This window comes from Vicugna pacos, chromosome 12 (genome assembly GCF_048564905.1).
Source record: "Vicugna pacos chromosome 12, VicPac4, whole genome shotgun sequence".
In the NCBI taxonomy this organism is placed as follows: domain Eukaryota; kingdom Metazoa; phylum Chordata; class Mammalia; order Artiodactyla; family Camelidae; genus Vicugna; species Vicugna pacos.
Genome location: NC_132998.1, coordinates 21,401,541 through 21,412,852, shown reverse-complemented (window position 1 = coordinate 21,412,852; position 11,312 = coordinate 21,401,541). Strand labels below are relative to the sequence as shown.

General features: G+C 38.5%; 1 protein-coding gene across 5 annotated transcripts in view; it reads right to left on the bottom strand.

Moving 5' to 3' along the window:
* SRGAP1 (SLIT-ROBO Rho GTPase activating protein 1) overlaps positions 1 to 11,312 on the bottom strand; it is a 244,138-nt gene that overhangs the window by 15,836 nt on the left and 216,990 nt on the right. For all 5 annotated transcript variants that reach the window (XM_006205813.4, XM_015240593.3, XM_072973006.1 and 2 more), the window contains 2 exons: positions 3,274 to 3,379; positions 34 to 258 (listed from right to left, as the gene is read on the bottom strand). In XM_006205813.4, the coding sequence (XP_006205875.1) occupies positions 34 to 258; positions 3,274 to 3,379 (331 nt within the window). The remainder of the gene's footprint in view (positions 1 to 33; positions 259 to 3,273; positions 3,380 to 11,312) is intronic.

The following is an 11,312-nucleotide window of genomic DNA, read 5'->3' as shown; positions in this document are numbered from 1 at the left end:
CAGAGGGAGAAGGACTAAAATTCTTGGACTCACCAATAGTCATCTCCAGCCATACATTTCTCATAAACAGGGCCATCCAGCTCTTTAGCATCTGGGAAGATAGTCTCATGGTGGATGATGATGGTTTTGACAATCTCGTTCACGTGAGCCTGGCAAGACACTTGGTCCTGTATTTCTGGGACAGGCATCAGTGTGGGGCCGAAGCAAATAGCTAGGTTATACGGGTCCATCATGTTCTCATCACTGTACTGTGAAAGACTATGAAAGGAAGCAAGAAAGGAGATATGAAAGGGGAAAAAAGAAGATCATCGTCTAATAAGACACTTCATATTCTAAAAACAAGGATGTAAAAGACTTTTTTAGTTTTTTTATCATTAGGATAAAATGATATTCTTTCCTACTTTCAAGATGGCTCAGCAAATTCCAAAGAAAGTAAAGGGACTCATAATCTTTCAACTAGGTAGAAATTGGAAGGGGAATATAAGTCCTATTTGCTTAATGAAGTGGCATTTTTCAAAGCCACAGGGAGTTTAAGATAACCTCTACAACGGAGACCAGACTCAAGTAATTGAGTTTCATTTGTAAACATTATGGTCCGGCTATAAATGCTGCTCAGGCGAATCTAGGAGGGGCAACAGCGATCTCCATGAAGCTTTATGGGTATCTTTAAAATTGCCCTCCCACTAACCCAAAACATCTCAGATTTCAGTTTTCTCCCACAAATCTTAAGGAAAGTCCAGAGGAAAACAAAGCACCTTTTCTTTGTACTCACTGAAAGTATGCAACTCCAGGCTTTATAATTGGCTTTTGGGTAAGACTACCAACAGTGTCACACGAGACATAGTAAGTACAAGAGAAGGGGGAAAGAATTCTCAATTCTCTCATTCCATGTAAAGCTGGCAAACTACACACTTTGGGGATATTCCCAGCCATCTAGTACTAATTTCTAAATTCAATCTAATGGCTATCTGTGAGATAGTTTTCACAGGTGACTTGAAGTAAGCCAGCTCTTCATTGCTATGCCTCTAACATATGGGCAAGGTGCCATTCTAAAGAGAATCTAGAGACGTTATCTTTCAGCATATAAAATGTTGCCCTTGAAAGGAAATGTAAAATCCAGCTGAACAGATGACACACGGAAGGAGGAAAAAAAAAGAGACTCAACTACATTTGTGAGATGTTGACAGACACAAAGAAACTGAGATGCCACGTGACATGATACTGTACCCTTTTTCAGAAATAAGATAGCCTAGAAAGTAGACAGTACAAAAGCATAATTTCCACAGGTAACATATGTCTTTCCCTTCTGCCACTTCTCAAACATAAAATCTTAAAAACAGTTCACAATAACAGCCAGTGATCATGTTACAGATCATCTTGAAAATGAACGCAGGAAGGAAAAGTGAGATGTGGAAGAAGAATGGTGTAATTTTCAAAAGACACACTTAAGCTCAATGGAGAGAGTCACAGTTTTTCTGGGTCTTCAATTTAGAGCTGGCTTGTAGAGCAAAAACTTGACATAAAAATGTTACATACACATTTTGATTTCACAATGAAAAGAGAATACATTACTTCTCTTTTCAAAATTCCTGTCCCAAGCATCTCACGCTAGAGGCTGGGCCTTGTCTCTGCATGAAGGCAGGTGTTGGGGAAGCAGGGGGCATCTCTGGGCAGAAATGCTGGAGGTGAAGCCCGCGGTCCGACTCATGGCACAGTGGCCATGCTGTTGAGATACATGGTGAGTTAGATTCAGATTTTGAGAAGTTTCTTGATTCCTGGCAACCAGCATGGTACATTGTGGTTTATTGGTTCACCATGGGTTTCGCTCAGGTGTCAGGGAAATTTGGTAGGGACAGTGTGGAGGGGGCCAGCAGGAACGCAAGGCACTCCATGTTGGGGAAAGAGAGTCATGTGCAATTAAAGGTGAAGATGGCATACCTTCAGATTTTTTTACAACTGCCTGGGTGACTAGGCTTATTTAAAGGTAAAAATTCACAGTATTTATTTAACCTAAAATTGTTTATACCCATCTCTCTAGCTACTGCTTATTTCCAGTGGTGACTTCTGTACAAATGTCATTTGTGGATGTTTTAGCTTCATTCTGTATGGTTCCCTGCATTCATCATCCCTACTGTATGATACTTGGCTTTGGGGGGTCAACCCAAATGGGTGTGGTTTCAGGAATAGTCAGCAGGGTTATAATAAGTCCCCATGGCTTTTGAGAACTTAAAACTTCCAGTGGAACAGAGAAGAGAGAAATATCCTATTTTTAAGAAGAAACAATTCATGCTAGAATGAGAAAACATTTGTCCAGTCTTATTTCCCCTGGATTTTTTTTTTAATTTCTAATTACTGAATGTTGGAAATAAAAAACTGAATGTTGAAAAGGAAGGGGACTCTTAGATAAAGACTTGGGAAAGATGTTTTTATAATGGAGCCCCTGTATCTGGAAGTTACACAAGTGAAAACCAAGCTGCCTAAGTTCAAAAAGTAAAGTTTCTTTGAAAATAATGCAGTGATTTTTACCCCCCACCATTTTCCCCATTTATTCCAAGAGTTTGGTACAATGCTAGGCCCTGAATACATACTCAATACATATAAATCAAACTGATTTTAAATGAGTCTCTGATTCAGTTCCCACATTACCAACTTCTCAGTTTACTATTTTGTTGGATTATGTTAATTCTGCCAAGACAATTTTAAAATTCCTTCAACTTTTATTTATCTAACTCTAATAATAATGCAGTGATTTTTCAGATTTCTGTTACATTGTTTTGGAGAATGTTTTAGAAGTATCTTTTTGACAAGGTCTCATTATACTGAATTTGCAGAAAATTCTTTTTTAGATCCATATATAAGTCTTGTCTACAATTCCTCTCCTTCCCTGACAATAACATTAAAAATCAAAGACATTTTCTGCCATAAGCAGGTGGCTGACATCACTCTGACTAAAACACTTATGACATTAGCTTTGGATGGAAGTAGGAAAAACACGTATTTCACTGAACCGTGTTCTTTTTAGTAATATTCACATATTTTTGCATATATGGCCACAGTTTCTGCATCTGGTGACCAGGCTTATTTAAGGTAGGTCACACAACGTCACTGATCTGCTGAGGAAAGATGCACCTTCAGTCTCTATTCAATCATCTTCGACTCTGCTGATAAATGAAACCCAATGTACATTTTACTGAATGCAAGAACAAAGACAGAATTCAGAGCTGTGCAAATGGAATTAAGACGAGCATTTTGGCAGGGAGCGAGGGTACTTACTGATTGAGGAAGGCAAAGAGGTACCTCATCACGATAAGGACCGACCTGGGCAAGGTCAGGAGGAGTTTGCGGATGTGAAGCGCCCTCTCATAGAGATTATCTGTTCCTGCAGACAGAAGAGCACGTGGTCAGGATCCTTTCACTTGCCACATGTAAAGCAGAACATGGCAGCATCCACATTTCAGGTACATATGGAACATAAGCAGTCCTTTGCCCTTGGGTGAGATGCCATCGTAGCCGATAAAGCAAATAACTGACCAGCTTGGGTCACCGAGGGCACCTCCTCTGAGCCATCCCTGTTTTCTCTGATTTCCATGGTCTTGGCCTTGAGCAATTCAGACTACTCTGTATGTAAAAAAAATCATTCTTCATTGCTGCTGTTTCTACATTTTACATCTACTATGGCTGAAACTCCTTTTTGCTGTATGTTAACTAAGGTAGCTTTTGGGGACATGGCACCCTGCTCCCATCATGACTCATCAATTCATCATATATTTTTTGTCTATTACTGTGATTCAGGCAATGTACCGGTTTTGAATATCTTCTCAAACTTATAATATTTTATATTTATGACCTTTTACCTTGTATTATATTATTAAGTCAGATTTTAAAAATAAAATATTTTAGGAGCGCCCACTAGGTTTCAAACAGTTAGGCATTAGAAATATATTAGTAATATGATTCCTGCTCTCATAGAACGTTTGCCACGCTGTTTATTACTTATTTCCTTACCCTGTCCTCTCTGTGGGATGGTGAGCTCCCTGGACGGACTGGTACCTGGAACTTCCTAGCATTCATTTACCTCTTTATGAGGAATACAAATTGTCCAAAGCTTCTCAATACTAAAGAATTTGTGAACAGCAGCAAAACGGTTACCGCTAATAATCCACTACTGGCATAGTGGTCTATATTTTACAACACAATTTCACATTTGTTACCTACTTTAGTGCAGAAAACAACACTGTGGAGTAGAAAGGGCAGATGCTGTCACCCCCGCTCAGTGGATAAATGAGCAATGGATAAGTGGCTCTCCCAAGGTCAGCTGGCTAGAAAGGGGGAGCCAGGACTAGAATTATGTCTTCTTTCATAAGTCTGGCTGTCTTTCTTGGATCTCAAAGTACCTTTTTAAAGTATAACTTTGAAGAGATCCAATAAGCATACATTTGAGAAAAATATTTCAAAGCCTATTTCAAAAGCACCTGGAAGCTTGCTGTGATTTCATGTTACTGCAATGTTCTTAATTGCTCTCGAGATGTTCATACAGCCTACCTGAAACTCTCAGGCCCCATCTTCTGACACTATAGCCAATTGATTCTCCTCCCACTTCTCAGGTTTTCTGACCTTCTCCCATCCACGAATGCAGTTATCACACAAGGGTATCTCCTTGGTTCTCTTCAATGGCAATCTCATCCATTCTCAAGGTTAGGACCATCACGTCTATGAAGACGGTATCTTTGCTTCATTTTCTCCCTCATGTGGGACGTAAGTCCTGTTGTTTCTACTGCTGGGTATCTCCCTGCTCATTTCCTAACTGAGGTCTTTATTATTTCTAACTTGGACCATCACAGTACTCTCCTACCTCAGTTCCCCTTTCTGATCTCTTTTAAACCAGTCGTTCTTAACCTTGACCTGGAATCACCTGGGAAGATTTTTTTTTAAATGCTGAGGCCAGAGATTCTTTTTTGAGGCCAAGATTGAGAACCACTGCCTGAATTACTCACGCCAAGCTCTTCTCCTTGGAACCTTGAGTGCTGACCCCAGCTGCTTTCCCCTTATTATCAAAACACCCTGTTACTGCAGCATTTTACTTTTTCATTTATTTTCCACAGGTGAAAAGGAGGGGAGAAAAACACATTAGGAATAGTCTCACTTAACCACTGAGGAGTTTGCAAAACAACACATAGTTTATCTGAATTTCTGGGAAAAATCACTTTCATTCCCATCTTTGAGTATGTTACAGCTGGAACTGTAGCTCTCTCCTTTTAGAAAGTGAACTTCAGAAACTCTAAAAAGAATGTAAGTCAAACATCATCATCATCTGATGAACATTTAATTTTTCAACATAAACCTATAATTAATAATAGTGTGATTTCAGTAAAAATGAAATACATTTATATTCTGCTTTTTTATTTGTAAAGTATTTCAAAATGGAAAAAATTATAACATTATGAACATGGTAGGTCAGCGTCACATCTATTAAGTATAAGCACTCTATTTAATATACTTTCCAGACAATGGTCTTCAGTATTTTTTTCTGAAAAAGAGGAATAAGAGGCTTTAAAAGAAGTTATAGACAGGTGCATAAATTTACTCAGGTCACAAGGACTCAATAATCAAGTTGTCAACATTTCTACCTAATTCAGTCTCAAGTGTCTCAGGATCAAAACAGGTCCCAGGGCAATTTCATGGGACACTTAAAGAATCCACATTGTACAGAGAGGGAAGATGAAGCACCTGCAGACGAAGTAATTCCCAAGAGAGTTTGCTGGGGAGAACTTTGCATCTATAAATGCTATTGATTTAGGTGTAGTTGGATTATTGTTTCATATCAAAAATTAACTGCTTAAAAGTTTTGTTACCTAAGATAATTTTTTTAAAGTATGACTGTTGTTGCTACTTTCAGTTAAAGATAAAAAGATGATTGAGCACACGTGTATCTAGAAAGACTATCTCAAAAAAAAAAACTCTCAAAGGTAAAATTAGATATATTATGATCCATTCTTAAAAGTAAACATTGAAATTTACTAGCATCTAGTCCCTTGTTCATTAAAAAACTGTTCACATAAATAATTTTACATCATATCTCAAGCCAAGCCATCACAATGTTAAATATATTAATGTAAAATAATAAACCATAAAGATGAACTGTCCTATTAATGGCCTCCTGGTTGGCAATACCCTCCACTCTTCTCCAGCCACATGTAAAGCCATATTGGGTTTATGATTAAGAACAAAACAACAAAAAACTTCTGCCATTGTTTACAGAGGATCTGGGGTGTTTCAAGAGTTAAGTCTACTGCTTCTCCAAGCTAACCCCCAGATTAAGATTAAGGTTAATGATCAGAGAGAGGGTTTTAGTATCTTAAAGCTAGTTTTTGGGTCCTAAAGTTAAAGAACAAAAGGAAAAGAAAGACTGCAAAAGGAACCACTGTTACTGTAGTACTGATTTCTAGTATTTGTCCAAACCCATAGGGGGACCAGTCATTTTTAGGCTAGAAGAGTATAAAGGCATTACTTCCAAGAGGCTTAACCTTAACCCAGGATCCTCTTGTTCCTACTTCTCAGTTCTAAACTTAGTTCCTCTACTCCTTAAAGGTAGTCTCAAAATTTCATTTAGAAAGAATTGAGGGGAACAGATATTCATATACCAACTTCATAGTAGCATTATTTGTAATAACCAAGAGTTGGAAATAACCCAAATATCTCTTGATGGATGAGCAGATAAAAAATGTGGTATATACACACAATGAAATCTTACTCGGCCTTAAAAAGGAAGAGAATTCTAACACATGCTACAATATGGAGGAACCTTGAAGACACTCTGCTAAGTGAAATAAGTCAGACACAAAAAGCTACACACAAATATTGTGTAACTCCACTTACATGAGGTATCTAGAGTAATCAAATTCAGAGAGACAGAAAGTAGAACGGTGGTTGTCAGAAGCCAGGGGGAGGTAGGAGCGGGTAGTCACTATTTAATGGGTGGAGTTTCAGTTTGGCATGATAAAAAGGTTCTGCAGATAGGTGCAAAACAATATGAATGTATTTAATCCACTGAACTGTCCATCTTTTTCTTTTGTTTTTAATTGAAGAACAGTTAATTTACAATATTGTGTTAGTTTCAGGTGTACAGCAGAGTGATTCAGCTGTACATATATATGCCTATTCTTTTTCAGATTTTTTTTATTATAGGTTATTACAAGATATTGAATATAGTTCCCTGTGCTGTACAGTAGGTCCTTGTTGTTCATCTATTTTATATATCTTAATGTGTATATATGTTAACCCCAAACTCCTAATGTATCCTCCCCTCTACCCCCGCTTTCCCCTTTGGTAGCCATAAGTTTGTTCTCCATTGAACTGTACATTTAAAATTGATTAAAATGGTAAATTCTATGTTATGTATATTTTACCACAATAATAAAACTGAAAAAGAATAGGGGTGAGGGGCCCTGTGAGATACTAAGGGAAGATTTCAGGAGTTCTAGAAAAGTAACAGGAATGTAAAAAAAAAAATGATGCTAACAAAAAAAGACTAGATAAAATTATGTAAGGAAGGCATTCTCTGCAACCCTACTAAATATAAACCAAAGCAAAACAGAATTGCTGACATGCCTGAAGTAGTAGCAAATCTACGTGTCCCAGAGGCCAGACCACAGTGGCTGTGAGCAAGACTCAGATGCTACCTGGCTGGGTGCTCAACAGACTTGCAGCGCGCATCCTATGGGAGACTCGCTCTGGTACAAATGACTCATTTGCTCTCCTGAGTCCAGTCAGCGGGTCAGAATTTATGGTTGCTATGGACACTCTGACTAATGTGCATTCCCAGCTGGCTCTGAGTGTGGCAATTCAGGGTCTCTCACAATTTTATGCTACAGGAAAAGACGGATCTTTTCTTCTCCCCAGAAAAGTTGTCAGTGAGGAAAATCAGTCTTTCATCTGGATTTCTTTTACTCTGGGCTTTGTTTCCACACTTCAGCATCTCATGTAATTAGGTAAAAGTGGCATTTATCCAATCTCGGTCACATGTTCAAAGCTCCCTAGGCTAATTTATGTTCTTTTTTCTAGCGCTGCAAGGTTCCCGTGTCAGCATGCCAACAACTTCCCAGCACAGGGGTTTGACAGCTCCACGTAAACCTGTGTGACAAATTCACCGCCAAACACAAGTTAATTCAGAAAATGGCAGAAAGTTCAAATGGCCATTACTTGAGAAATGCCAGTTCTTCTGTGGCACTATTTGTAGAAGTGTTTGTTTGTCAGAAAATAAAGAAGAAATTACAAGATGCAAATTTATCCTTTAGTATGAAAATAGGGAAAGGAAATTCCTTGGTGGTCACACTTAGAAATGGCTTATGTAAGAGCAGGTACACAAGTATTTCTGAGCTCCATAGCCTGAAAAATAGTAATCAAGGCGAATTTACCAGTGTCAGGGGATTTTTAAGTTCATAGTTAGGTTCTAATAATGTCAAGGTCAATCAGCTGTGTGTGTGGTAGTGTGTGTGTGTGAATGAAAGGGAAAGAGAAAGACAGAGATGTTTTAGTACATCTGGATGGATCTTAGCCTAGCCTCGGGATGATCTGTCAGCTGTTTTTTTTTAAGCAAGAAATGAACTGCTTATAAATCTCTCTAATTAACCATTTACAGATTTGACTTCTGTGAAACATGCCATTGTGTTCTTTCCTAGTTAAATAGCAACACGGTAGATACAAGTATATAAATAGTGTCTCTCCTCCTGCTGAGTTATCATCTCCAGGTCAATAAGGAAACTGAGTCTTAGTCTGGGAAGCCTTACCTATTCAGGGCAGATACTAATCCTATTAAATGTTTTCAAGGATAAAAGGAATCTTTAAGAAAATCATTGTAAGGCATCAAAAACAAATTTAGATTTCAGAGAGAAAGCTACCACGTATGGCAATAAAGCCGAAAGAATTTTTAGCAACAAAAAGACACACTGCAGGGCCAGGAAGAGTTCAAAAGCTTTTTTCATGAAACGGTCAAAATACAGGCAAATGGACTTATCTACCAAGAGGCTCATCATGGTATTCTGTAGAACTGCAAAATCACTGGAAACAGCCTAAACTAAAACTAGGGGATTTAAAAAAATCAAATAAAACCCATTACACTAAAAGCTATATTTTGAAAAATACTTATAGAGATGTGGGAATATGTTAATAATCCTATTAAGCTGAAAAAGTGGTTTATAAAGAGCAAATATGGTGTTATAATTTTTTTTTGATTGAAGTATAGTTGATTTACAATGTCATGTTAGTTTCTGGTGTACGGCATAGTGATTCAGTTATATAAATACATACATTCTTTTTCATTACAGGTTATTACAAGTCATTGGATATAGTTCCCTGTGCTGTACAGTAGGTCCTTGTTTATCTATTCTGCATATAGTAGGTATGGTAATTTTAATAACAGATTTATTGAGATATAATTCATATATCATGTCATTCACATATTTAAAGTGTACAATTTGATAGTTTTTAATGTATTAAGAATTGAGAAATCTGATTGATCAATATGACTGATCAATTATAGAATATTTTCATCACCTCTAAAAGAAATTTTACACCTACTGATGGTCATTGGGTCACTGAGAAATCAGTAACAGCCAGGAATCTCCTCTTTTAGAGATTAGATGATGGAAGAAAAGGGACTGTTAGACATAGTGCCATCAAGTGTTCTTGAAAAACACCCCATTCTGCAAACCTATGCACTGAAAATAACGAGACTTACGGGGAAAAGTGGGGTTGGGAGCGACTACTCCGTACCTCTGAGGCTCTGTAACTGCAGCGCTGACAGAACATTAACAACACTACTTAAATGACTCGCACAGTTAAGCCTCTACCGGTGCAAGCGCCGGCATCCTTAGCAGCCTTAATCCCTGGGGGCTCCTGCTTCTTTTGAGATGTGGGTCCTGGAGGGTATTCATTTCCAATAGAGGCTATTATCATCAACATTAACCCAAGGATTATTAATTCACACTTGTTTTTGATTACTCCATTGCTTAAGTACAGGGGAGGTGTCTTGGTGTTTTTCTTCTTCATTTGCACCCACAGCATTTCATGGAAGGCACTGCTTGTGTGAAAGAAAGATACTTCTGCAGTTTTTTCATTTTTTCCCTTATGTTCTTCCTTGTTTGCTCCGTAGTTGATTGTGAGAAAGCTTGTCTTTGATTGTTGCAAAACATTTCACGTGCTGGGAAAAATCGTGTTGGAACCAACACCACTTCTGGGTTAAACTAACATCATTTCTAAATGCACCTGAGGTAATTACGGCAAAGGAACACATATTTAGCTGGACAGATAAACTGGTAAACGGCTAACTGAGGTACTGGAACATGTGACCCGAGTAGCTGTAATAGCTGTAACCATGACAGCTAGCAATATCTGTTGAGGCTTACTGTGTGCCAGGCATGATGCTAAAACACCCTGTATGAAATTATCTCCTTTCTTCTTCACACACACTCTACGAAGTAGATAAAGAAACAGATACTTAGAGAGATTATAAATACTGATCTCTGCCCAAGCTCAATAAAGCTGTTAAGCGGGAAGCTAGGATTTGAACCTAAACCTTTCTTACTCTGAGGATTCAGCTTTTAAGAACCATGAGGAAACACTATTTCTCATCCAATGAAAGTGTGATGTGATTTTACAATAGCTCCTGACCACGTAGCCCAGTGTTCTCTAGCCAAGCTGCTACATGTAAACGCAAATGCTGACAATGTATGTACCTAGAAACCCACTAAGCGATAGAGAGCGCATATCATTTTTCCAGATTTAAACTTTCTGGCTAGGCTGTGAGGGAAATCTGTGCACATGGCCAAAGGAGAATTCCAGAAGTGTGACAACCTCCTTCTTGGTTCTTTCCAGCTGGGTCAGAGGATGCTGCGGTGACTCAGACTACATGAGGGCCTTGGAAAGGACACGCTGGCGTGTTTCTGAGCTCCACACAGGATGTCAGACTGCACGGGGTTGGGGTGGAGGGAGTTATGACTGGGGAATTCATACCCAACAAGATCTAGGATTTGAGGCATGGATGCCAACACAATAATTTTGGTGGAATCTTGACTCTTCATTTCATTTAAATTCTATTTAACAGCAATGAATTATGCACTCACCATATGCCTAGAGTTAACTATGCCAAGCGCTGGGGCTACAAAACAATAATCCAGCAAGACCTCACACGCCTGTGGAGCTAAATGTAGGCCTTCCATTGAATATACTCCACGCCACGCGCTCTTCTTGGCACTTTATGTGTATTAACTCATTAAATTCTCACAACCCTATGCTATATGGACTCGTGATCTCCC